The sequence below is a fragment of the Enoplosus armatus genome, chromosome 12, assembly GCF_043641665.1.
Source record: "Enoplosus armatus isolate fEnoArm2 chromosome 12, fEnoArm2.hap1, whole genome shotgun sequence".
Classification (NCBI taxonomy): Eukaryota; Metazoa; Chordata; class Actinopteri; order Centrarchiformes; family Enoplosidae; genus Enoplosus; species Enoplosus armatus.
This window is the reverse complement of record NC_092191.1, coordinates 13,460,262-13,485,915: the sequence shown is the minus strand read 5'-3', so window position 1 is coordinate 13,485,915 and position 25,654 is coordinate 13,460,262. Positions and strand designations below refer to the sequence as shown.

Genomic DNA, 25,654 nt, shown 5'->3' with positions numbered 1-25,654 from the left:
AGCAAAGGCAACAGACAGGAGCGTGATTTAGTTTAAGGGAAAGAACATAACAGTTTACACCCTCTAAACTTAGAAATGGCTGACAGAAAACCAATCAGAGGTGCTGCCTCTGAGGTGAGATGTGACACACGAGACTCTGAGCAGAGAAATGTCAGCGACACAGACCCAGAAGAGGAGGAAAAGTGCACATGTGCGAGTGAGGATTCAAAGAGGACATGGGAGATCCCGTCTCTCCAGGAGCTGGAGGAGGTTTTACATTCGGCTCCACGCTCCTGTCGCCACGGAGATGAGGTGTGGCCGAACCTGTATCTGGGAGACATGTGAGCATCCTGTGCCTTATTTAAGTTCACATATGTGTGTCTGAATTGTTGTTTATACATAAATAAAATGTGGTGTTTGTGTCAGGTTCATGTCTCACGACAAGCTCGGGTTGTGGCAGCTGGGCATCACTCATGTGCTGAATGCAGCGCATGGAAAACTGTGCTGTAAGGGCAGCGAGGATTTCTATGGCACCACAGTGAAATACTACGGAGTCCCAGCCAACGACCTACCAACATTTGACCTTTCACCTTTTTTCTACCCTGCTGCTGAGTTCATTCACCAGGCTTTGACATCAGGAGGTACTACAAGCTGCCACACATGGTAATAGAAACCGTTACTGTGGGGTTACTTTCAGTCTTTATTTGTGTCTTTTGTGATTTCCAGGAAAGGTGTTCGTGCACTGTGCTGTAGGTGTGAGTCGCTCGGCTGCGTTGGTCCTGGCCTACCTGATGATTCATCACCACCTCAGTCTTCTGTCCTCTACGCGCCATGTGCAACAGAAACGTTGGATTTTCCCAAACAGAGGCTTCCTGCGACAGCTTATAGCCCTGGACCGAAAACTGCGGGATAAAGAGTTGAATGAGGCGAAATAAAACGAAGCGAGGATCAACCCATACATAATAAATCCATAGAATTGTCCTCCCTTAGTCGGCAGAAGTCAGTATCCTCATTCACACAGTGCAAGACTGTCTCCATTTGTACCATTTACTGTATTTATGCACAAAACAGTTCAACTGTGTCCACTCCTCCCTCGTCCTCTCCTGATGTGACCTCAGTGGTGACAGAGTCCCTGTCTTCTCCCCCTCTGGACCTTTGGCATCAGTGAACAGACCAATCAATGCAACAGCAACATTGAATAACTACATCCAGTCAGAAAGAACTCACTGAACACAGAGAGCTAATTTTGGAGCCAAGCGGCATTCAAACAACCACCTGCTCACGTCTGTCACCGAGCTGCAGACCCTGGCAGTGAAGGGACAGCAGACACAGACAGCAGGAGCAGCGTTGGGGTCTGTTGGAGGAGCACTCTGTGTCCGGGGAGAATGTCAGGGAGCAACCAGCGACAGGACCTGCTGCTTATTAAAGAACTAGAGCTCATCTTGGATTCCTGCTCACTGGAACTCACGCCAGTGGATCAAGTCTGGCCCAACCTGTACATAGGAAATGTGTGAGTGTTGTGATGAAACCTTCATGAGCTCTGCAAGACATCAGTTTTGTAAAGTATAGAACATGTGCAGCTGCATTTCATGATACTGTTTCACATGTTTCCTCTTTATTTGCTGTGTTGGTCTCTCCTTGTGTGTTTTCCAGGGCCATAGCACAGAATAGAAAGACATTACAGAAGCTTGGCATCACTCATGTCCTGAACGCAGCGCACTCCAAGCAGGGCAGCATCGGTGACCAGAATTTTTACGGGAACACCTGCGTTTACTTTGGCATCCCGGCAGAGGATTCAGAACGCTTTGACCTCAGTCAGTACTTCAAACCTGCAGCTGACTTCATACATAAAGCCCTGAAGGGCAAAGACGGTACAGCACATGAACGTGACACCCATTGTCCCATCAAACGTCTATAGTTTTGTGCATTTCCTCTGTTTTCTGTCACATTCTCCATCTTGCTTTACAGGAAATGTGCTGGTGCATTGCATCATGGGCATGAGTCGATCGGCCACTTTGGTCCTGGCTTATTTGATGCTGCGGCAGCGTCTCTCTCTGAGGGATGCTCTGAGGCGTGTCGTCCAAAAACGAGCCATTTACCCCAACCAGAACTTCCTGTCCCTCCTCCTCAAGCTGGACGAACAGCTGACACTCAAACGGAGGTTGTGTCCTCTTCTCTGACCTCCCTCTCTCTCCTTTGTCACCTCCTCTGCGCTCCTTCATCACATTAGCCATTAGTCACCTCAAGACCTCTCTGTCCCTCCATGTGTTACACTCTAATCAATATTTGTGAATATTGATTTGCTATGAGAAACTTGTATGATGTAGTTAGAGGAGTTTGTTGGTGAACACTGGAGTGACATTTAAATTCCATGTTTAACTTCTGGATACGGCAGCAAGCATGTGTTGTGAAATATTGTAAATATCTATATAAGTACACTCATATCTATCATCTTTATCATATTTATCTGAGGTTTGTTTTTCATATTCAAATGTTGGCTGTCAGTGTTGTCAGTCAGGTCCACAAGCTTTGTAAATATACATCTTTATGACTGTGAATGTTCATTAAAGACATTTTATTTTACTGAAATGTTTTGGCTGGATGGATACATACCTTTGAACAGTTTGCCTAATAAGGTACCTTGTTATTCTTCCATAATCCCTTAAAGCAGAGAGTTTGTTTTTTGTTTCAGCCAAATAATTTTAAAGACATGTCTTCTCTGATAAGAAACACTTAGATGTTAGTAACTATTGCCTTACCATTCTCACCAAAACAAGCAACAGTAGATTAGATCAAAAATTATATTTTCGCAAAAAAGAAAACCTTTGGTGAGGCAAATAATCTGGATTTCAATGTTGACTTACAACCTAGGGGCTTTTAGTTTTGTCTGAGTTCAATCAGTAGCACATGTACTCATGTACAATTTCTCATTGTGTGTGTGTGTATGTCAAAAATGACCAATCCAATGAGACACTCTTAGGTGGTGAACAGCCTTCATGGAAATATAAACTGTGAGGAAAAAAAAAAGATGTAATAACACAACAAATGCAGCCGAAGTTAACACGTCACTGGTGAATGTTATTCGCAGCCTCGATCATATTTCTTAAAGGAGCAGAGCAACAGGGGTCACTCGGCTCCTGGGTGGCAACATGGAGATACATACAGAACAGCAGAGTATTACACAACAGTCTGCGCTCATGGAAACTAAGCAAGTGAGCTAATGTTAAAGTTGACAGGTTAATGCCATATTGTCCATAAGAATGAGACTTGTGGTCATAATGGATTGAATGTCTTTCAACGTGCTTAAACTGCAACTACGTTCTGCAGGATGTTTTGTGACTAACGAGTGTATGATTACAAAGTTATAAAAGGAAACAGGCTACAGTCATATGTGGGTGTGAGTGTTTGTAGAGAAATAAGAGCGAGCACGGTGGGAGAAGAGTTGCACTGCCTTGGAGTGAGTGGAAACAGGTTAGTTTGGGGATCTGTCAGGTGTGTTTGCTCAGTCTGTCATCTCTGGCTGTATATATTAGGTTTAAGTGTGTATTGTAAAGAAAGGCAGCAGAGGCTGGGAAACTTTGAAGAGAATTTAACAGATAATGAACACATTTCATACAAAGTGAACGCCTAGTATGTGCTTTGTGTGTCAGTATGTCTCTTAGGGATCCACCATATGAACCTCCTTCTGTGTCGGAGCTGCAGGAATTCCTTCTGGCAGACAGACGACCTACTGGACATGTTAATCAAGTCTGGCCTAACCTTTACATAGGCAACGAGTAGGTTCACTCACAATAACATGTACACACACATCTATATAAACGTCCCTCACTCACACGTGTGATTGTGTTTCAGGGTGGCGGCTCGTGACAAGGGCGCTCTCCACAGTCTGGGCATAACTCACATTGTAAATGCTGCTCATGGACCCCCCAAACCCGCCCCCGGACCCTGCTTCTATGTCAATACTGGCCCACGTTTCTACAGGGACATGACAGTGGATTATTATGGGGTGGAGGCTGATGATGCGATAGAGTTCATCCTTAGTCCTTTCTTTTACCCAACAGCACGATACATCAGAGCTGCACTAGCCATGGGAGGCAAGTCAGTCACACTTACAGATAACTTAATGTGTGATTGGATAGAGACTCAGTGTCCACTTTATTCGGTACACCTATGCAAATAAATATAACAGTTCTGCCATAAAGTCTCCGCTCATGTTTTATGATGCCTGTAATGTTCAGTTTTTGTTAAAGATGCTGTTGCACTGGATTGCATTATACTGAGAGGTGTTTCTAATATTCTGACCCCCTCATGTATGTAAATGGAAAGGACAAAATATTAGAAACACCTTTCTATATAATGTAGTCCAGTACAACACCACCTTTAACTATGACCCTAGTAACAATCATATAATTAAATTAAACTGAACATTAGGATCTTTGTAAAGATAGTTGTTATGGCACTACTGTTGTATTGGACTGCATTAGATTGTACAGGTGTACCCAATAAAGTGACCACTGAGTGTATGTTCTGCTGTATATCTGGTGCTGAAGGTAACAGCAAATATCCCTCTCCCAGGACGAGTGTTTGTCCACTGTCTGATGGGTGTGAGTCGCTCTGCAACATTGGTGCTGGCCTTCCTGATGATTATTGAAGGCCTGAGGCTGCAGGAGGCGGTGGCTGCCGTCAGGCCGCACAGAGACATCTGTCCCAACCCGGGCTTCCTGCAGCAGCTCCGCAGCCTCGACATGAGCCTGGAGAGGGAGAGGAGGAGGCGACGACAGGCCCAAACACTGTAAAGACACACACAGACACACACAACGCCATAAACATCAACATATGCACACACAGACACAGACATCTTCATTACTGCAGAGGTCACTCAGCCCAGGAGGAGGAAACACCATCTCTGACAGAGCTGAGGCAAATCCTCTGGACGAACAGGAAGCCAGTGGCACCTGTAAATCAAGTCTGGCCCAACCTGTTCATCGGAGATGAGTAAGTAGAAATCACAACCAGCACCTTGAAAAGTTGAAAACAGATATTATAATAAACCTCTTGTATGTGGTGTGTGTCTGCAGATCTGTGGCGCGAGATAAAACCACACTCTCGTCTCTGGGTGTAACTCACATACTGAATGCTGCAGCAGGCCGACACCGCATCAACACGGGGCAGCAGTTCTATAGTGACCTTGAAGTGGAATACCACGGTGTTGAAGCTGCAGACCATCCAGAGTTTAACCTCCGACCTTTCTTCAGCCCTGCTGCACACTTCATAGATGGTGCTCTGAGGCAAAATGGTCAGTGTGCAAAAATGACAGCAAAAGACAAATCATGACACACCTGGTTTCCACCACCATCCTCATCTTTGTAGGTCCAGTCTGGGTACGTAACACATTAAAGAGATTACATTATATTACATTTGATTACAGTGGATTAAATTAGATCACATTACATTAAATTAGATTACATTACTTAGTTATTAATTATTAATTAGTTAACATGTTAAAAATTACATTACATTAAATGTAATCATTTAATTTCAATTAGATAACGTTCCTTTAATTAGATTACTTTACATTGAAGCCATTACATTATGTTAAAATAGATCACATTATATTAAAATAGATAAGATTAGATTGTATTATAATATTAGAATATAATATTATATTAGACATTGAATTACATAATTACCCATTTCTTTTTATTATAACATAGAATTAAATCAAAATTCAATTACATTAAATTACACGTTACTAATCCGATTACAAAAGTAATACTACTGCAATAAAAAATCCCATTGAAAAATATCAGGTTACAAAGGAGACTTTTTTTGGAGACTTTTTGGCTGCTCTGTTTAAGGGATGTGAATAGATAAATGTATACATGTTGGGATGATGAGGTCTGTACATTTCAATCATTGTAAGTGTTATTAAATATACTAATCAATGGATCTTCCAGGGAAGGTGTTTGTGCACTGTGCGATGGGTGTCAGTCGCTCTGGAGCGCTGGTTCTTGCGTATATGATGATCTGCCAGAGCCTGTCGTTGGTGGAGGCCATCGTCGCCGTGCGTCTGAACCGAGACATCGGACCCAACTCTGGATTTCTGGAGCAGCTGAGGCAGCTGGAGCAGAGCCTCCGTCCACAGAGCAGACAGACCACAGAGGACACATCATGACGGAGCATGCCCTTTCACCCTTGTCAGGCACCTGTTGTACTTGAATGCACATTTTCTGCAATAACAATTAAATCTGACAAATAGAAATGTCATCTGTTAAAGTCTTGTAGATTATCTCCCCAATAGCAATTAGTAAAATATAACAACTGAATGCTTTAAGTTTTATGTGTCCAGAAATAACTCTGCAGTGACAAATGTTAACTGATCCCCACACCTGTCCACACATTAGTGGACATTAGTGGTCATCTCATAATGACAATAATGCTACATGACTCTCTTACTAAACGTCTTTTTTTTTTGGCGTTGTTTCTCATGTTTCAGTGTGTTTCTTTACCACACAGGCTGAAGGAAAGTAATCACCGTCACATTAGAGGACTCAGATCACATTAAGAGGGCTGTGAGAAAGCATCTGTGTGTGTGTGTGTGTCACGTTGTTGAGGTCAGGTGTTGTAGCCCGGCTGCCTAAAAATACCATCTTAAACACAGAGCCTGAGAGAGCAGTTACCATTCCAGATCTGTATTTCTGCCTTCATGCTCACTGTGGAGAGAGGTCTCTGTTGATACACACACACACACACACACACACACGCACAATTCACACATCACTACTGAGGAAAAGTCGAGGTGCTGGTCTGCGATCCTGCTCGGGAACGGATTTAGAACTTTGAGCAGTTACAGAAAAGAGGTGAGTCGTCTCTTCGTACCAAAGTGATTTATTTTACCAATCAACCTGTAGAGTTGATGAACACTGAGGGAGCCGTCAGTGTATTTTGTTTGGCCTTATAGTTTTCTTTTAACAGTCAATATAACAATATCATGAGTATGTCAGACAGCTTCAGTTCAAACCACTCTGACAATGATTTCTTGAGTGACGTTGTGTTGTGATGTTAAGAGTTTGGCATTAAAAGGAGCAACAGAGGTGCAGAATGTAAACTAAGACTGTGGAGGACCTTAATATCCTTAATGGTTATCAATTTATTAGTTGATTAAAATTACTAATAAACAGAGATTAATAAAAGAAAAGTTAACCCATTAATAAAAAACTGAAATTATAAATTCTAATTCTAATTTATTATTCGTGAAATACCATAAATGAATGAATGAATTAAAATCGATTAATTAATACCTTGTAAATTGTGGGATTTGTTGATACATTTCACTACAGAAGTAAAATAAATTCACAAATAAATGTGACAGCTTTTCAAAGAGCAACTGAAAGGGATTTTATGGCAATTTGTATTTTCTTTCAATTGGTGTCCTATTCCTCATGTGCTCTTTCATTTGTTATTACTATTTCAAATCTATTGATCTAAGAGACACTTAAACTGTACTGATCTGTCATTTAACAATAACTCTCACTGCCTCATCACTTGAACTTATTTGTGGCGGCTACAAAGAAGTGACGTCTGCTCATCATGGAGAGTTACATCCAACAGCTGATGAGTGAAGTTTAGTCCCAAGAAACCCAGAGAGCTCCACGTGAGAGACAACCGAACTGTTGAGTGGAAATGTATGTGTGATACCAACTGGTGCATCATGTCATAGAAAAACTAAAAAAAACAGCACAGGTGTTCACTTTTAAGAAGCTGGAACCAGGCAGTGATAAATTTTCTGTTGATCGACGAATTGACTAATTGACAAATAATTGCAGCTCTAAGACTGTATATCAAAATATCGCTGGTGTATAGGCATTAATATTAAATCTACCCAGCTGCAGAACAGATAACAACGTGCAGCCATTTTCAGCCAAGTTCAGGGATGTGTGTGTTTTCTGGGCAGCAGAGGTGAGCTATGTCCTCCTGTGTGGTGAAGTCCAGAAGCAGGAACCCGTACACGGCGGTGAGGGTGGACCCAGACAGTGATTATATCACACCAGGAACATTAGACCTGGAGCAGCTGTTCTGGACTGGCACTGGGGCCCAGTATGCACATGTCAACCAGGTCTGGCCCAGCATCTACATCGGGGATGAGTGAGTAAATGCACACAGAGATAGTTTCATGGTCCTACAGTATAAGTGTCAAAATTCATGATATTGAGTCTTACATGAAAACAGGAAAACAGCTCTGGAGCAGCCTGGCCTGAGAGATCTGGGTATCACACACGTCCTTAATGCAGCAGAGGGAAAGTGGAATAATGTGCTGACTGGTGCTGATTACTACACTGACATGGACATCCAGTACTACGGTGTCGAGGCTGATGACAAACCCACTTTTAACATCTCCCAGTACTTCTGCCCTGCAGCCCAGTTCATTGACGAGGCCCTCAGTCACCCACAGAGTAAGTCAAAGTCCTTCTCTGGAGAAGAAGCTTGTGTGCCTCACTGTATGTTTCTAATGAATCTATCTTTGCTTCATTTTGTTCTAGACAAGGTGCTGGTGCACTGTGTGATGGGTCGGAGCAGGTCATCGACTCTGGTCTTGGCCTACCTGATGATGAAACACAGCTTAACTGTGGTGGATGCTATTGAGCATGTGCGACAGCGCCGCTGTATCCTGCCCAATCATGGCTTCCTAAAACAGCTCAGAGCGCTGGACATCACATTACAAGAGGAGAGGCTGAGACAAAAAAGAGATGCAAGACCAATAGCACATGATGATAGATAATATGCCTGTTCACTACTTCAAATTTTCATCTGAGGTATATAATAATGTTCTTTATGCTTCTTTAACTACTGTATCATTAAAATCTGATTTTCACAACCCTGTCATGTCAGTCTCATAAAGTTCAAATGTAACAATGAAGAACTTTTTTATCATATAGGCCAATGCTGGTACTGTTCAGAGAACGCTCAGAAGTGTCCTGACTCAGTCAGTAGTTCTGGTTTAGTTTAGTTTGTATGTGGCACAGAAAAGAGAGAAATGATCATATCCAGCCTGGATGCAGCACTGCTTGTGTCCAACAGTTTATTTGTTGATATGGGATAAAACGTGATATTGACCAAACTATGGTTCTCACTCACTGATACTTTCTCGGTTCTGCCTCATCCTCCACCATCTTACATCTGCAAACCAACTATTCATTTCAGAGAACTGATGGGGTTATATTTCAACCATTAACAGGTTTCATTGAGCGAGGCACACAAAGTAGGTAGCAGAAGATTTTGATCCATAGCAGAAATGTTTGAGCTGAGGAGCTTCTACTCGTGTCCCGACACTTATAGATCTACTCTGCAATGAGGGGTGAGAACCAAGAAGCCTTACATTCATTCACTAACGTTGGCTTGAACCAGCTTGTTGTACCATAGATTTGAATATTTATTTTTTAGTTTTGATCAGATCTTTTGACCTTTTATAAGAAATTCTTTGAGGGATTAAGATTTATTATGTTATATAAAATAAAAATACTCAAACAGAATAGCAACAGGATCAACCTTGTAAGTTTATTTGTGAATTTTAGGCATCGTCAGTCTAGCACAGAGATGGGCAACTTGAGTGCTACTGAGACCTGGAATAATGTGTCACATAAGGCTTTCTGGTGCATCTGAACATAAAGAAACTGCTTCTTTAACAGAGGGACAATGTGCATCATTTTAGTACCAACACATGCACAAGTTTCAAAACATCTCGTCGTATTCAGAAAACTGCAACGTAACACAATCTTAGGTAAATACAGAGGATTTTAAATGTTTGGCCCCATATCACAAGTGTGGCCTGAGCCTGAATTAGGTTATGTTCTCAATTTCCCCCCGTTTCTTTTGCATCTTCCATTTGTCATTTGTAGCAGTAGTCAGCGACTAAAATATCAATCTAATCAGGTGAAATGTTTATTTCAAACCATTTACATCTGATTTAGAGCGAACGGTCCTGAAGTCTCTCCAGAAAGGTTACATATTCAACAAACACCCAGAACAAACACAGGAAAAATAAACAATAGAGGAAAGGTCTGTTTTAATGCTCCCTGTATTCCTCTGACAGAGAACATTCAAATGTAATGACATCTTTCCAACAATATCAGCTACCTTTCATGCATTTTAGAGATGCTGGGTGTATTTCCACCTCCACAAGCCACCAGTTGCCCATCACTGGTCTAGCTTTCAGGTTGCAGGGTGTTCACGTAACAGCTGTAGGCCTCTGTAAACTAACATATACAGAGAAAGAAAGGAAAAAAGGCACTCATTACTAGAAGCACCTGCCCCAAAAAAAATCAGCATGAGGAAAAACGCAAACTTCCACAATGGTGACGTTGAAGGTAACTTCTGAACATCGTTGACACAGTAAAGCTGACATTTAACAGTGATCACAGGACTTAGTGGGCACACAGTTTGACACATTTAGAAAGTGCGCTTAAAAGAAAAACATTTGGTTTCATGACTGGCCTGTTAAATTAAAATCGTAGCAAGTCTAAATATAATCAGGAATAATTCTTCTTAAAGAAAAAAAAAAAAGTCTAAAACAAATCACTACTGCACAAGTCAATGCAGTATCCAAAACCTCCCTTGACAGCGATATTTTATGCCTTAGTCCTCTGTTTGTGTATAATGTGTCCTCCCATTGTGGAATTAACCTCTTGTGTTTTGATTCTGTCTCCAAGCGGAAGAAACTCATGAGATGTCAACATGAGTGCTCGCAGCAGAGTCTGATGGACGCTGGCAGTGTCGGAGCCAAAATACATCTAGAAACAATCCTAAAACAACTGTCCATGAAAACAAGATTTCCCATTTAGATCCTTTAGGTAAAGCAAAATTATCACATCCCGCGGTGTTATCGTGATTCCTTTATGGTCATTCATATAGAAACAAAGCTCTCTCGGCTGCATGATCCTCTAGCGGCCCCAAGTGGAGAACACAGAGACAGGCACACATATCAGGAGGCACCCAACTAACAATTGGTAAGAAATGATGAATTGAAAAATAACATGGACGGTTGTCTGATGGGACCATGAGAATTGAGGGTAGGTCGGAGTATAGCACGGTGAGTATGGAGGTTTCAGGTTGAAAAGAAAAGTTGTCAAGAGAATCCTCAGTTGAAGTCGGGTTTTTCTGGGAAGGTGCAACCTGCTCGTCTGATGATGACGTTGGCAGCGTAGTGTGCCGCCTTCACGCACTGCTCCAGTGGTTTCTCCTGGACCAGCTCAGACAAGAAACCTGCACCACAGAGGGAAAACCGTAACAGAAATCCACAAAAAACACAGGAAAAGACAAAAAAACTACTGAGAGATGTATCAAATGAAAACACAGGAAAATCGTACCTCCTACAAAGGCATCACCTGCACCGTTTGTGTCTACAATGTCCTTGGGGTCAGTCTTCAGTACAGGGAATGTCTCGATTTTGTCACCTGAAGAGACACAGGAAGAAAAATTAGATGTCTGCAGTATAACATTAACAGAGGACAAGAGAAATAAGAGTAACACAAAGACAAACTAATAGCAAATCTTACTTTGGGCTATAGCAGTTTCATCCTTCCCCTGGGTCAACACTACAATCCTCTGTCTCTTTGTGTTGACTTTGGGCAAAGCCTGGGCTTTCTTGGCAATCACCTTAATGTCCTTGGTCTACAGACAAAACACACATTAACAGAACCAGTTTATAACACACAAAATACATGATAAATGCAGCACATATCATGTGTAAATGCTAAATGAGACCATCAGTCCATTTACCTCGAAGTCTTGCTCATTAGCGAACGCAGCTGCCTCCTGAGGAATGAAAAAAATACTGTTTTCATCTGGTGGACACAAAATACTGAACAAGCATGTGCAGGAAATATGTATCTGAATCTGAGTATCTGAAGAGTGTACTGTGGGAGTCTGGCTTACGGTCTCATTGCCGAACAGCACATCAACGTAGGGCATAACCTGCATGAGGTTATCCTTGAAAAACTGGCAGATGAAGGGCGCAGAGAGGTTCAGGCAAAACAGCTTGTTATTTTCAGACGCATGCTTCGCCACTTTCAGGATGGACTCCAAAGAGACAGTCAGGAAGAAACCCTGGAAGCAAACGGTGACATTGGGTCAAGACTGATCTGCTTTTTATATCTTGATGGGCTCTAATGAATCACATGAAGTAAGTGAACAGAAACTGCACCAGTGTGTCTGGATTTTCCCCTGTGGGTCCTCTGGTAGTTACCCACAGGTACAAGGGTGAAGTGACAGTACATGAGTTGACCTGAATATCAGATGTAAATGGCTCAAACACACCATATAGTTTGGTAACTACTACTTACAGCAATATAGTAGACTTTAGCTTTTTCTACCAGCTTCCAGTTTTCTTCCAGGTCTAGATGCTTATCCTTCTTATAACAGTTAGCAGCAGCTAGGTTAGCTACCAGAGACCTGAGAGGAGGAAGCAACAAAGAGATGAAGAGTTATAGACAGATGAGATTATAATGAGTCAACATATACTTATTATTATTTGTACTATTATTATTACTCACCTGTTGTCCCCGGTGATGCAAGCAGCACAAGTCCCTGTGGGCTCTTCATCTTGCTCGTAGTAGTGGGCATCAACGTGGGCCTCCTCAGCCTTCTGCTTCAGGATCTCTCCAAACTTGTCTTTGCCAATGCAGCCAAAGAACGTGCCCACATTATGGGGTTCTTGGATCATCCACTACAGACAGTGACAACAGCTCTGATCAGCATCATCCGATTAAAGCTACTCACTGAGGCCAACATTTACAGTCAGATTTCACAGAGCAATGATGTGGTGACAGAACAGGAAGTTAGTGTGTACATGACTGACCTGAGCAATCTTTATAGAGTTCTGTGTGGCTCCTCCTGCATGGTACTCAACTTTGAACTTCTTCACTATCTCCTCAAACCTAAAACACAGACAAACATGTAAAGATTCAATGTCACACATAGTTTGTTCACTTCTATAAAAATTGAGACTTAAGATATCTTTCTTTGGAGTGCTGGCTAATTGGAATCGTTACAACATTTTAGGAAATATGCTTATTTGTTTTCTTGCTGAGAAGAAACTATGAAACTACAGCCACTAGCCGATTAGCTTAGCTCAGCATAAAGACAGGAAACAGAGGCAGACAGCTGGCCTTGCTCTGTCCAAATTAAACAAACGAGATATAACATTAATTAGTGAGCTTTAGAGATGCTAGTAGGTGGATGTTTTTAAACTCTGGACAAAGCCAAGCTAGCTGTAGTGCTTCCCTGTTTCCAAACTTTATGCTAAGCTAAGCGTCTCCTGGCTTTAAGTCCACATTTGATGGACAGACATGAGTGGTATCCATCTTCTCATCTAACTCTCAGCAAAAAAGCCAATAAGCTTGTTTCCCACGATGTCAAACTACTCCTTTAAGTCTTATAATATAATCATATCATCAACTTTAACATTAAGAACTTCACAGAGGTAGTGTTTATCATATGGCTATGGTCTTGGTTTGCAGGACATTGCACAATTGTTGCTTTTATTGTGCATTGTGATGGATGTGTTTGTGTGGTTTATGCGAGTGTTCAAGACAGTGTGTTCAAATATGTCACTGGAAAGTATAAACAAGCCTGCAGTTAAAGGTCCTGAGACTGAGACAGAGGTTGCAGAGGGGGAGACTTCTGGGAGATGGAGAGAAAAATAGAGTGGGGATGACAGTGTGTTGTAAATTATCTCGCTTTTCTTTATCGCCAGCAGTCTGTAGTGTCCCTTTAAGTATTTTCTCCAGGGGGAAAATCTCCAGCATATTAGCACTCAAGACCGGCCTGTGTGGTTTAAGTAAGAGCAGGAACAAACTCAGCAGGTTAAACGTGTGTGGACTTGCACCTTCACACATACCAATTGACCAATAGCTTCACTATTAACCCACTGAGCTCCTGACAACACTGCTGACTCTAAAGCTGTGAATCATGAGTACAAATCTTCCCTGACATAAATAATTCATATATAGAGATTGAAATCGTCTTCAGTGGTTGCATAAAAGTTGGCTCTATCTTTTAAATTTAAACATCTGGCATCCTCAAAAACATCTATAGTGTAAATGTGAATACCTTACATTTCAAAAAACACTATCACCAATGTAAAATAGATATTACTAGAGGACTACCAGTCACCATAAACATAACAGTATACATCAGTATAATCCTCTCTCACACAGTCACACACGACTTTCTTATCTCCTGCTGTGAAATGTTTGCTTTCTAGCTCTTGTCTCAGAGGGACTGGGAGGTGAAGTGTCCTGGTTTACTATTGGCTGTGACTAACTGTTTGTGCTGGACCTCCTGCGCTGCCATTGGCTCCAAAAGGAACGGAGGTCAATCGTTGTGATTTCTGGTGTGCGCCTGTTTTGACTGGCCCGCTCCAGAACAGACAGGAGCAAACTCGGTATGAATCGAGACATATTTATTTTCCCTGACTACAAACCCTGTTACCCCAACCTATATTCTACAGGACATGTTGCAATGTAGGAGATACGAACAGTGCTTTGTGTTTGTCCTCTGCCAGGATCTGGTCATTGGGTTTCAGAGTGTACCTGCAATTAATTAAAGGAGAAAAAAAGCATTAGTTTCTCAAAGTCATTGGAAACATATGCTAAATCAAACCCTGCTGTTTTTACCCATTTAACAAAACTGCCACTGTTGTATTCCAAATACAAACTCCACAAATGTGTATGGAAAACAAACACAATAAGAATCAGGATTATGTCTATGTGGATAAGCTTTGCAGGCACAATGGTGGTGCTGCCAAATGGGTTGTTCACTCCTATGGAAAATGTGATTAATTAAACCATTCAGCCATTAAATCATAGGCAGAGGCTTTGAGAAACTCTGAAAGTGCCTTTGTTACTCCACCTCAATTAAAATCAATACGTTGGTCAATAATTCTAAACAGAGTGTAGTTTCCTCGAAAGACAAAGGTAGGTTGGGGATTAAGGTGCAGTGTGAGACTGAATTAGAACAGTAGTTGGTTGGTTCAGCTCTAATCCAGGAGTTTACATAAGGGGTTTGAGAGTGGACTCTGAGCTGGAACCCAGAGGAGCCCTTTGGCCTGGTCAACTCAGAGCGACAGAGCTCGGACAGCCAGAGATTATGTCACTAAAGGTTTTCTGCTGATGGCTCCTACTATTTCAAAGAATACTAAATAAATAAAGTACACAGGTAAATAAAATCTCTTGATTATGCAGCATTTAAGCAATAACCTTAACGGTGAATTGAGTAACATTGATTTTTCTGTACTCTGCTAACTGCATTTAAATGCTTAGCCGACGTGATTTGCCGTAATGCGATGACCCACTGTCTCCTTTCATATACATGTGTATTTCATACATATTTTAAAGCAATACATCTGCTGGACATGCAGCTCTACCGACGATGATTATCATTCTGCTCTGCTGTTTCCTGTGCTCTGCTCTCTTGTATAATCACTATCTTGTATCTCCATTGATCAAATTACATCATAAAACCTCTCTCTCTTATGGTCGGCCCATCACTGGGGTGACCTCACTGACACCACATGTCTACATCTCACTCGATCTGATTGTGACTGTGCTTTAAGGAGATTTTGCGGCGGCAAAAAGATGGACTTTGGCTTCATGTCTACAAAACATGTAATTCTAGGTTCACCAAAAATGGTGCAATATGTGCACTGACGTTTAAATTTCTCATTTAAATTAATTGTTGAAGAGTCACCTGTGCAACTACTGGGTAGTAGTTCACAACCACTTTGAGCATTTCTAAGCCAATCAGCAGTGAGGACTAGTATTTTCTTTATTAGTAAGAATTGTATTCCATTGCCTCAGTCCTTTAACTTACTTGTCCAAAAAGTCTTTGTCCACTACAGCACTGATGTCCAGTAAGGGGTTTCCCATCCCAAAGAGTGAATTAGGGCTGAAACATAATGCAACATTAGTATTTTTACATGAACTCAGCTGGCACAGCAGTAATAAGGGGAACAACTTGCAGAGCCCATGTTGTCTTTCTGAAGCTGCTCTGAATAGACTGGCTGGTTGATTTATTAAAAGAGCAGACAGCCCTCCTTTCAGCACAGTGTAGAAAGGCACATTTCATGGACTTAAAAATTAATGTTGGCTCACTCCACTGAGTGTGCTGGGTTTTTATCCCAGTGTTGACCACTAATTTGCAAAACCCACAGTTTTGTTTCCTTGTGACCTCACATCACATGATTTAAAAGCTTCCATTCACTGAGAAAAAAAAGCAGAAATAGTACATGACACAGTTTAGAAATATGCATGACCCGTCAACAAACATTTCTAAAGAATATGAATGTGGTTAGCAGCGAGAACCCAGTCAGTCATGTAACCATGTTATGACATTCACAGCAAGGCAACATTGAGCGAGCAGTAGGCTGTATTCTTTCCTGGGGCAAACAACTGAGCACAAGGCTTGAATATCATAGCAAATAATAGCTTTGTGATGGCAAAAAAACATAATTTTTATACAGCACAGCACCACTTCTACCACTGGGGTTCAACAGGACGAGACGACGACTAACAAGGTGCCTCTGCGCTCCGTGTCAACATATAACAATCCCACTGGAACCTCTCTTACACATCAGTGACCAATAACAGCCAGTGAGTTAGTCTGCAGCTTTTGCTTTTCTATAAGTGAATACTGAATGATCTGTGCTTAATACTGCAAAAGCACCAAGAGATTGTGGTAGCGTGTTAATAATACTCAGATCTGTGTCTTGGTGTCGTCCTGCATGCTAGTCATTGATGTCACCACAATCTTGTCTGCGTTTCTGGGAAAACCCCAGATGGAGCAAGTCTTTGAACACCGCCCCTGACAGATGCCACCTCCACATGAACATGTGCTAGCTTATTTTCCCCATCGAGCCTACACTCGCCTGAGGACAAGAATTAATGCAGCAAGAAGAGGAAACAGTAGGAAAAAGTGGATAGCCTGCAGACAGTGACAGTGACTTACGCTACGCAGATGGGTTTTTGTCACCTAAAAACCCAGAAGATGCCACACCCTCAATAGTATTTCCTACACTACATACATATGCAGTCAGATGGACACTGGGCTTGTGCAGCCAATTACATTAAACCAGAACCCATGCCTGCCTTTACATTAATTCTCTATAAGTCACTGTAGTCTTACCTTGCAGCAGACATGGTGTCCCTCTCTCTGTGTACAGCTAGATACTGACAGACCTGTTGAGCAACCTAAAACCGGCTCAGAAAGAGCCAAGCATTCAAAAACTTCACAATTTCAGCTCAGTATGCGGGCAGATCGATTTTCCCCTGCAACCACAGCTCCTCCTACTAGGGACTGACTGATTGGATGCATCTGAAGGAGGACGGCCAGAACAGTCTGTCTGTCTGGTGATTGGCTTGTCTTGCCGACTCTAGCCTCAATCCACTCACTCTTCTGAGGCTTAATTACATCGTGAGAAGCGTGCTGATGATAGAGGCAACAGAGATACCATGATATCACAACAGACAGTTTCAGTTGAGTTGAATAGGGGAAGTCGCCGAATGATGCACTGTGTCAGCATCAGATTTAATCAGGAAAAAAAAAAGTTACATTTTCACGATCACGGGACTACTTCGCAATTAATTGTTTTTGGAGCTGGTACAGGATGGATCAGGCAAGCATTCTCTGCAGCAATCATTGCCATACCAAGCAGCGGAGCAATCCTTGGCACCGAGTGAACGCGCACACATCTGCCCAAGTATTTCTTTCTGCAGCTTTTAAACATGCAGGGGCAGGTGGTGGTCACGTTGAACCTAGATTAGATATTGGCACACTTGCTACAGTTAACTGACTGGTATTTAACAACAGCAGTGTCTCCTGACCTAACGGTTCAATTAGCTAACCGTTAGCTGTGTCGCTGCGTGTTAAAATATAACTAGCTAATTCAAATCAAAGGACTTTGCACCGGCCGTTATAAACAGAGACCGCTTCTTGCCATCGTGGTGGTTCACACAAACATTTAATGGTCTCAAGAAAACCCGCAAATTTCAACCTCACCATTTCATTCACACAGTCATAATATATTAAGTTAACATTGTAAACTGATGATTTGACTTGTGCACACATTAACCTTAGCATTCAAACAACTCAGAGGAGGGTCGTGTCTCCTCGCTCCACAGAGAGGCAGTTTGTTAGCTTTTTTTCTTTTTTTTAGCTTTCGGTCACCTTAATGTGGCAGGAGTCTTTTTGGTCGGAGACTCTGTCTTCTCCTCCTCTGAAAGTTTTTGTTTCTTTGCTTTTGGTTCTTCAGAAGCCATGGCTGCTCAGGCACGTTGCAATCACCTTAACCGGTACGAAAACGCGGTCGTCGTGCTTATAGTTATACCATGTTTTTTCCCCGGAGTGTAGCCTTGCAGGCAACCATTATTCCACCAAGACATGTGACACCTTCACAGAGCTCCACCAATCAAAAGCCTTACATTTAGGTTGTGCTAGAGACTTGCCCGCCCACTTTTTCAGCGATTCGATATTTGGAGGAACTTCTTGTACAAAGACTTTGAAGCTGCGCTAATCAATAGTTTTACATGAACAATGGGTCAAATTACTATGTGAAAGGTTATCCTTTTAATAACTTTATACAAAAGTTAATATAATAAAAAAATATATAAAATCAAATTGATAACTTAAGAGGTACAACAATAGTAAGTAAGTAATAATACAATATTTAAGAACATAGAATAACATAAGATAAAGTGTTCTATAAAAGTGTGGGAGGGATTACATAAAATATATTCCTAGGGAGTCTAGTAGTTTAGAGATTTGTGTAAATAAAATTTTGCATATTGTTTACAAGATATTCAACCTTTGAAAGGTTTACCTTTTTACCTGACTCTGCACTTCCCCACAGCTTTATGGAGCATGTCCATAGAGACATAAAAGTGAACTTTTGGTTTGGAACATAGTGGTGCAAAAAGCAGCATAAGAGACAAATGTTTCCTTCAGACATTGGTGGAGAAGCAAACTATATACATATTGGTTGTCTGACAAAGGCTCTGTGCGACTATCTTCTTTGTCATTTTTAGAATTTTATTTTGTAAATTGTTGCACAATTCTCTGGTGGATCTCAATTTAATTGTCAAGGCTTAGTACAATATTTCCAAAAGAAGTTTTAAATACTAGACCACTTGTTTCACAATTTTGTAGCTTTTTGTCACAAGTCTACGATGTGGTTATTGTATTGTTTTTAATTTTGTTTCATTTGTCTTGTCTTTATTGTCTTGTGAAGCACTTTGTAACATTTGTTATAAGTACATATGTTATTAATATAGCTGCTAATCAAATTATGTCAGCTATTTGCAATTTTACACCTGAAACCTGACTTGAGGTTATCATTTAGTGGTGTTCTAAGAGGACGGAGGACGCATGAACACCTGAAAGGCCAGTCTGAGGGCAACAAAGTCCCATGTCACATACAGCGCCGGGGATTAGCTGCCTGAAAACATTGCCTGATTAAAAAGTCCGAAACTTTGCTCTGAAAGTATCGATCAGGTTGACACTAGAGTTGCTTGATATTGAAACCGTCCAGAATATATTCCAATACTTTACTAATAGTATTTGGGCCGTATTCCTTTGTTTTGTCGATATGTACTCGTGACTCTGTTGTGTTTACGTGTGCAAAGATCTGCAGGCGTCTCCTCAGCTACTCAGACAATTTTGCCATAGTCATATTACACTGTTCTTGGCACAGTCAACTGGAGTTAGCAGGTAAAACTTTGAACATTATGTTAAACTTTGTAGACACTTCTGCCTTAGAGCACTTACGTCGCTGTTACGCCTCTCACTGTCAAGTTTATTTTATTTTTAGCATTAAGAAGCAGATGGAAAAAATGTCCGAAGCTGCCAATGTCAGATTGCTAGCCAGCCGGTTAAGTTACCTGAGGTTGAAGTTAGTTTGACAGATTGACAGTAGGTAAATGTTAACATTAAGTGACACTGCTTTATATACTGCGTTGTTTTGATTTGGCAACAATCCAATAATAAGGACTTTTAAAAACTGCTGATTTAGTCTCTCTTACTCAATAACACAGAGCACTACTAACAGCAACAACCACCTCATTGTTGCAGCTGAGATGATCCACAGTCTGTTCCTGATTAATCACTCGGGAGACATCTTCCTGGAGAAACACTGGAAGAGTGTCATCAGCCGGAGTGTGTGTGATTACTTTTTCGAGGCGAAGGAGAAGGCAGTGGACCCTGAGAATGTGCCCCCTGTCCTGCAGACCCCACACCACTATCTCATCAGCATATACAGGGACAAGCTCTTCTTCCTTTCTGTCATCCAGACTGAAGTCCCTCCACTGTTTGTCATTGAGTTCCTGCACAGAGTTGCAGACACAATTCAGGTGTGATTATACTCTGTTAATTTTTGCTGGATAGATGCCATAATTTGTCAGACATGTTTGGTTCTGTTCAAACTTAGTTTCCTGTGTAAGAAGATTGTGTGCAGATGTAGTTTAGATGGATTGCGGTTCACATTTCACATTCACTTCCCTGAACTAAATTCTATGGGAAATTGTAGTTGGTGCTGAAGACAAAGAACATGCACATTTGCGTTTGACCATACAGCTATTGTGGAAAATACCATGTTTATTTTGTAGCTTGAGAACTTGAAAAAACGTTTCTCAGCTGTATACCACTATTTGTAACGCTTGTTGTGTTATACACACAGTTTGACAAGGAAGTCCAAATGTGGGATCAGGTTCCAGTGGGTCCTCAGTATACCTTGGTTAAACTGAGTGACTGCGTGGGTGTGTACCATGTTTTTATGGTGCTGTGTACTTTTTAATCACCCAAGATGCATTTTAGTGTTGAGCTTTTGAGTTTGTTGTGTGTTCATGCTGCAAAAGTGGCAAAATTAAGTAGCTTAAAAAGTCAACATACATACTAAAAAATGCTTGATTTTTGAGTATGTTGTACAATATTTCCCAATAATGAAATGCACAAAGGAAATGGAGAAGCTAACCACAACCACAACATGTTAAAACAAATTGCAGATAGTTTCACTTTGAAGTTTGATTGATATCTGTGGGTGCAAGTATTACAACATTTCCTTTTAGTACATTGGTAAAGTATGTTGATTTCTTGTATACTCTGCAGAAACAATATATTTATATATATAAATTTAGTATATTGTACATATTCTAAACAAACGGAATGTAGTATGGAACTGAGACACAGCTGGGGTCTTAATGGAGAAAACTAAGCGTGCTTTTCAAGACAACTGACATATCCACTCAGCTTTTCTGCCTCAAGCTTTTTTCTGCATACGTCTGGAGTTTGCTTTAGTGTAACAGGTATTTTTGTCGACAGGACTACTTTGGAGAGTGCTCAGAAAGTGTTATCAAGGACAATGTGGTGACAGTGTACGAGCTGCTGGAGGAGATGCTGGACAACGGCTTTCCTCTAGCGACAGAGTCCAACGTCCTCAAAGAGATGATCAGGCCTCCCACCATCCTGCGATCTGTTGTCAACACGCTCACAGGTAAACAGGTCACTCTGACTCTGGTGTTGAAGGTCAGTCAGTAGACTGTACCTCTGTCTACTTACCTCTAAACCAAATTTCAAATCAGATCTGTTTAATCTGTTTATGAGAACTTTTATGTTTTTACTTTTGTTTTGTGTGTTTTCCAGGAGGTAGTAATGTTGGAGACACATTGCCAACAGGTCAATTGTCCAATATTCCATGGAGGCGGGCCGGTGTTAAATACACCAATAATGAGGCATATTTTGATGTGATAGAGGAAATAGATGTCATTCTGGACAAATCAGGTACCAACAACCACTTGTTTGATTACCGTAGATGAAGAGTGTATCCATGGCAGTTTCAAGTGTTTTCCTTTTCCTGGAAAATTGTATAATTGTGTGTTTCTTTAAACATGTTTTCATCGCCTTCAATCTCTCTCATTCAGGTACGACGGTATTTGCAGAGATCCAGGGTGTAATTGAAGCCTGTGTGAAGCTCAGTGGGATGCCTGACCTGACTCTGTCCTTTATGGTAGTCTCATTTCCTCTTTTCTCCATGTTTTTTCTGTATATGCTCTGGTGGTCTGCTTGTGCGTTTGTCATCATTGTTGTTTTTGACGACAGAATCCTCGTCTTCTCGACGATGTGAGTTTCCACCCGTGTGTGCGGTTTAAGCGCTGGGAGTCGGAGCGTGTCCTCTCCTTTATCCCGCCCGACGGAAACTTCACACTCATGAACTATCATGTCAGCTCTCAAAAGTAAGCACAGAAACAGAAATCTATTAATTCTATCAATTTTCTTTGGGTTTCAGTGCGGAGGAGTGAATTGAAATTCTGGTTTAATTTCCGCAACAAAGATTCACAATGCCCACTTGTCACTTTGTTAACTTGCAAACACAAGCTGGTTGCTGTCTGCCTGCTGAACCTAACTGTTTATTGTCGACGTCTGTGACCTTCCTCAGTCTCGTGGCCATTCCAGTGTACGTGAAGCAGAACATCAGTTTCTTTGAGACGGGACCTTGTGGTCGCCTGGACATCACGATCGGACCAAAGCAGACAATGGGGAAGACGGTAGAGGCCTTGATGGTCACTATCCACATGCCTAAAGCTGTGCTCAGTGTCAACCTCACAGCCACACAGGGAAACTACACCTACGACCTCACTACCAAGGTAACCAACCATTTACAAGGCTGTCCTGAACAGTAATACAGTAGTTCTGTGTTGAAAGAACACCTTCCACTTTTGACACATACATAGACATGCAACACTTCAGTTCTACAGTGAAGCTGTTGATGTAATTGTGATCAGAACTGGTGGTGTTACAGGGAAAACAACAACAAAAAAAAACAAAACATTTTGTTTTTATTGTCCTGACTCTGAGCACGTCTATGTTTTGGTAGGTGTTGGTTTGGGACATTGGAAAACTGAACCCCCAGAAGCTTCCTAACTTGCGAGGCAGTCTGAGTACGCAGACAGGAGCCCCCAAACCTGAAGATAACCCCACACTCAACATTGACCTGAAGATACAGCAGCTGGCCATATCAGGTAATCCTCGCTAGTTTAAAATCCAAAACGTAACTAAAACGTCGGTCCATTTAGCCCCATTCTTTCTCTCCACCTTTTGTTGTTGAGGATGTTAGTGGTTATGGTAGCAGTAACGCAGTGTTTGAAGTGATGGTGTTCAGTTTGAAATTGTCAGAGTGGATTTGTATTTGTATTTTCAGTCATTGCTCACTTCGCTTCTCTCCCCTCTGTACAGGACTTAAGGTGAATCGTCTTGACATGTACGGAGAGAAGTACAAGCCGTTTAAAGGGGTCAAATATGTGACTAAAGCGGGGAAATTCCAAGTGCGGACCTGAGTTATGACTGTCAAACTCCAAGGTCAACAATCCAATGTGCCAAATGGGGGACAAGGTTACCCCCCTCCCCAAGTCAGCTCTCCAATAAGTCTTACACACTCTCTGGCTCATTGTGATTAATGAATGGTTTTGCATTCTAACAGTTATTTATTATGTGTTTGGCATTACATATATATATATGACTGGATGGTGTTTGTGACCCGTAAAGGGAAGCCTTAATAATCAATGTGACCTTGTTGAAGTGCTATTAGTTTCTATCCACTTTAAATGACCATTCCTCTTTCCTTTTGGACTATTTCTGAATATATATTTCTTTTTTTTACCTTTTTTTTTTCTCGAACACCTTCTGAGTGTTGCCTAAGAGGAATATTTCGGTTTGAAAAGGGACACTCGCAGCTCACCGCCTTGCTCCTCACTACTTCAACACACAATATTTGCATGTTGCCTAACAGTAAGCAGCCATGCCTTTGAAAACATTTTTACATAATATAAAGTAGCAAGTTTTATACTTCTATATACAGTATATATATGTTTATTTTTGAAAAGTCTAATGTATCTACTTTCTGAGTAGCTGCAGTGTGTCTTGAGGCAGTTATTTTTGCACACATTCACTCTTTAATGTGGCCTTGTAAGGGTAGGTTAAGGTGCTTTTATAGCACAGACTGCATTTTTTGGAGGCCTGAGGGAAGAACATCTTAAAATATATCTTATATCTAAGGTACATTGACTTAGGGAGGGTGTCCAATAGGGCCTACAATAGATACAAGCTAGTGATTCAGGCAGTCTGTTGGGAGCAGTTATGTAAAAAGCACTCAGCAATTTACAAGATCCTCACATAATCTTGAATGCAACTTCTGAACACAGCACAGCATTTGCACAATCAATTGTCCACATGGAAAATACTACTTAAAGCTCCTGTATGAAGTTGAGTCTGTATTTCAGTGTATAAGATGTCTTATAAAAGCTTTAAAATGATGCGTTCATGTGTGCTTTTTTTTTAGCCATGCTAGCAGCATAGGGATGACACTGTTGGCTTGTCGGATGGAAGGATTGCCATGAGTTTTGGTACCGACATTCTTGTCACTCTTAGAATAACTTGTAATAACTTTGGTGGTCTCTTAACTGTTGATGTATCACCATAATCGGGTCAAAAGGTACATTTGTCCCATACTTCGGTTTACTAAACTAATGACATTGTCATTAGCTGCAGCTTTACTGTGCGTTTAATGCTAATTAGCAAATGCTAGCAAGCTAACACACTAACCTAAGATGATAAACATGGTAAATATTATGTATGTTAAACTTCAGCATGCATTTAGCTTAGAGCATTGCCTCACAGAGCTGCTAGTATGGCTGTAGACTCCTGATGTATTGAATACACTGAATACAACTAGTTAAGTCTTGTTCCCCCACAGCACTCAGTCATTTTATGTTGCGGTACCAAGAAAGCGAATTCAGAGGACGACTCCATCATCATTATAGTCTTTTATTCTTCCAAGGCACAGCAGATGTGTTGGCAGGGCTAGAAGCTATCAGAATACATTCAGGGTGTGAATGAACACGTCAAGTACACACAGAAGTACACCCTGTGGCTCTCAGTGAGGCGTCAGTGACTGCTACATGCTCAGTAGGCCCAAATAAAGATGACAATGCAGTTAACATTCTGTGCTGCTGTTTAGAGCTCTGTCCCCGACCATCATGGGGACGGCTCACTAATACTGTTTAAGTGAAGAGGCTTCACACATACGCACAGACACACACACACACAGATTCTCCATTTAACAGTTACATTTGCACAGCCATTGTGTCGAATATGTAATAAAACTTGAACAAATACTACTTAGGGAATGAATGTAATGTTGCATGTAATATTGAGTTACCAATCATGAATCCTTACTGCTGTGTAATTACTCCAGACAAAAACACTCATTTTAAACAGTTTCTAATTTAAACCTAAAAGAACTAGACTGCTAGACTGGCATCGATGCCTGATATCACATAAAAAAAAGTTGTTTTTATTCTCAAACCACCGGGGTCGTCTAGAAAACCTGTGTTAAAATGATGCGTCTGAGCGGTCAGAGTGGGACTACTGAGCTCACACATGGAGAAAAGTTGAAAAACAGGACGTTGAATGTCTAAAATCATTGGTTTTGATCAATTTTGGGGGGGATAAATCATAACAGTTCAACTGTGCAGAAACAAAGTACAGTTAGTTAAAAAATGCAGAAAACATTTTTTGTTAAAAAAAAAAAACAGACCTTAAAAAGTACATCAGTGTCTCTAAAGAAAATGGTCTGTCT

At 41.2% G+C, this 25,654-nt stretch overlaps 7 protein-coding genes across 10 annotated transcripts; 6 read left to right on the top strand and 1 right to left on the bottom strand.

Moving 5' to 3' along the window:
• The first annotated feature begins 75 nt into the window (after positions 1-75).
• LOC139294176 (dual specificity protein phosphatase 13A-like) lies at positions 76-914 on the top strand. The gene is made up of 3 exons (XM_070915997.1): positions 76-320; positions 406-620; positions 706-914. Exons 1-3 carry the CDS (start codon positions 76-78, stop codon positions 912-914), a joined length of 669 nt encoding a protein of 222 aa, XP_070772098.1.
• A 450-nt stretch (positions 915-1,364) lies between these two features.
• LOC139294236 (dual specificity protein phosphatase 13A) lies at positions 1,365-2,159 on the top strand. The gene is made up of 3 exons (XM_070916086.1): positions 1,365-1,489; positions 1,633-1,850; positions 1,948-2,159. Exons 1-3 carry the CDS (start codon positions 1,365-1,367, stop codon positions 2,157-2,159), a joined length of 555 nt encoding a protein of 184 aa, XP_070772187.1.
• Positions 2,160-3,630: 1,471 nt separating this feature from the next.
• Positions 3,631-4,775, top strand: LOC139294299 (dual specificity protein phosphatase 13B-like). The gene is made up of 3 exons (XM_070916154.1): positions 3,631-3,755; positions 3,832-4,073; positions 4,555-4,775. The coding sequence occupies exons 1-3, from the start codon at positions 3,631-3,633 to the stop codon at positions 4,773-4,775; spliced, it is 588 nt and encodes a 195-aa protein (XP_070772255.1).
• An 83-nt stretch (positions 4,776-4,858) lies between these two features.
• Positions 4,859-6,154, top strand: LOC139294598 (dual specificity phosphatase 29-like; the record flags this gene model as incomplete). Its single annotated transcript, XM_070916521.1, has 3 exons — positions 4,859-4,974; positions 5,058-5,275; positions 5,937-6,154. Coding segments are annotated over 3 exons (552 nt in total), but the record flags the coding sequence as incomplete, so codon positions are not given.
• A 1,438-nt stretch (positions 6,155-7,592) lies between these two features.
• Positions 7,593-8,758, top strand: LOC139294597 (dual specificity phosphatase 29). Its single transcript, XM_070916520.1, has 4 exons — positions 7,593-7,651; positions 7,937-8,124; positions 8,209-8,432; positions 8,520-8,758. Exons 2-4 carry the CDS (start codon positions 7,946-7,948, stop codon positions 8,756-8,758), a joined length of 642 nt encoding a protein of 213 aa, XP_070772621.1. The 5' UTR covers positions 7,593-7,651; positions 7,937-7,945.
• A 755-nt stretch (positions 8,759-9,513) lies between these two features.
• Positions 9,514-18,290, bottom strand: adka (adenosine kinase a). Of its 4 annotated transcripts, none has more exons than XM_070915634.1 (11): positions 18,199-18,290; positions 15,847-15,957; positions 14,514-14,567; positions 12,833-12,911; positions 12,528-12,700; positions 12,318-12,426; positions 11,911-12,081; positions 11,755-11,790; positions 11,532-11,646; positions 11,343-11,429; positions 9,514-11,238 (listed from the first exon to the last, which is right to left on the bottom strand). In XM_070915634.1, the coding sequence occupies exons 1-11, from the start codon at positions 18,288-18,290 to the stop codon at positions 11,114-11,116; spliced, it is 1,152 nt and encodes a 383-aa protein (XP_070771735.1). In that variant the 3' UTR covers positions 9,514-11,113. The 4 variants fall into 4 exon arrangements, with proteins under 4 accessions (XP_070771735.1, XP_070771737.1, XP_070771738.1 ...); XM_070915636.1 differs by having other exon boundaries at positions 15,847-15,921; XM_070915637.1 differs by having other exon boundaries at positions 15,847-15,921; positions 18,232-18,290.
• A 1,370-nt stretch (positions 18,291-19,660) lies between these two features.
• On the top strand, positions 19,661-24,323 carry ap3m1 (adaptor related protein complex 3 subunit mu 1). Its single transcript, XM_070915933.1, has 9 exons — positions 19,661-19,737; positions 20,098-20,375; positions 21,343-21,514; positions 21,664-21,801; positions 21,942-22,027; positions 22,120-22,253; positions 22,457-22,664; positions 22,895-23,039; positions 23,254-24,323. The coding sequence occupies exons 2-9, from the start codon at positions 20,103-20,105 to the stop codon at positions 23,352-23,354; spliced, it is 1,257 nt and encodes a 418-aa protein (XP_070772034.1). The 5' UTR covers positions 19,661-19,737; positions 20,098-20,102; the 3' UTR covers positions 23,355-24,323.
• Positions 24,324-25,654: the final 1,331 nt, after the last annotated feature.

Excerpts from the sequence above, each read along its gene's own strand:
- LOC139294176 (XM_070915997.1), top strand. The coding sequence starts at position 76 with ATGGCTGACAGAAAACCAATCAGAGGTGCTGCCTCTGAGGTGAGATGT. Across the intron at positions 321-405 it reads AACCTGTATCTGGGAGACAT|GTTCATGTCTCACGACAAGC; the intron begins GTGAGCATCCTG and ends TGTTTGTGTCAG. Across the intron at positions 621-705 it reads CCAGGCTTTGACATCAGGAG|GAAAGGTGTTCGTGCACTGT; the intron begins GTACTACAAGCT and ends TGTGATTTCCAG.
- LOC139294236 (XM_070916086.1), top strand. The coding sequence starts at position 1,365 with ATGTCAGGGAGCAACCAGCGACAGGACCTGCTGCTTATTAAAGAACTA. Across the intron at positions 1,490-1,632 it reads AACCTGTACATAGGAAATGT|GGCCATAGCACAGAATAGAA; the intron begins GTGAGTGTTGTG and ends TGTGTTTTCCAG. Across the intron at positions 1,851-1,947 it reads AGCCCTGAAGGGCAAAGACG|GAAATGTGCTGGTGCATTGC; the intron begins GTACAGCACATG and ends CTTGCTTTACAG.
- LOC139294299 (XM_070916154.1), top strand. The coding sequence starts at position 3,631 with ATGTCTCTTAGGGATCCACCATATGAACCTCCTTCTGTGTCGGAGCTG. Across the intron at positions 3,756-3,831 it reads AACCTTTACATAGGCAACGA|GGTGGCGGCTCGTGACAAGG; the intron begins GTAGGTTCACTC and ends ATTGTGTTTCAG. Across the intron at positions 4,074-4,554 it reads AGCTGCACTAGCCATGGGAG|GACGAGTGTTTGTCCACTGT; the intron begins GCAAGTCAGTCA and ends TCCCTCTCCCAG.
- LOC139294597 (XM_070916520.1), top strand. The coding sequence starts at position 7,946 with ATGTCCTCCTGTGTGGTGAAGTCCAGAAGCAGGAACCCGTACACGGCG. Across the intron at positions 8,125-8,208 it reads AGCATCTACATCGGGGATGA|GAAAACAGCTCTGGAGCAGC; the intron begins GTGAGTAAATGC and ends ACATGAAAACAG. Across the intron at positions 8,433-8,519 it reads GGCCCTCAGTCACCCACAGA|ACAAGGTGCTGGTGCACTGT; the intron begins GTAAGTCAAAGT and ends ATTTTGTTCTAG.
- adka (XM_070915634.1), bottom strand. The coding sequence starts at position 18,290 with ATGGCTTCTGAAGAACCAAAAGCAAAGAAACAAAAACTTTCAGAGGAG. Across the intron at positions 12,701-12,832 it reads ACTCTATAAAGATTGCTCAG|TGGATGATCCAAGAACCCCA; the intron begins GTCAGTCATGTA and ends CACTGTCTGTAG. Across the intron at positions 11,430-11,531 it reads TGAAACTGCTATAGCCCAAA|GTGACAAAATCGAGACATTC; the intron begins GTAAGATTTGCT and ends GTGTCTCTTCAG.
- ap3m1 (XM_070915933.1), top strand. The coding sequence starts at position 20,103 with ATGATCCACAGTCTGTTCCTGATTAATCACTCGGGAGACATCTTCCTG. Across the intron at positions 22,028-22,119 it reads ACCTGACTCTGTCCTTTATG|AATCCTCGTCTTCTCGACGA; the intron begins GTAGTCTCATTT and ends TTTTGACGACAG. Across the intron at positions 22,254-22,456 it reads TATCATGTCAGCTCTCAAAA|TCTCGTGGCCATTCCAGTGT; the intron begins GTAAGCACAGAA and ends GACCTTCCTCAG.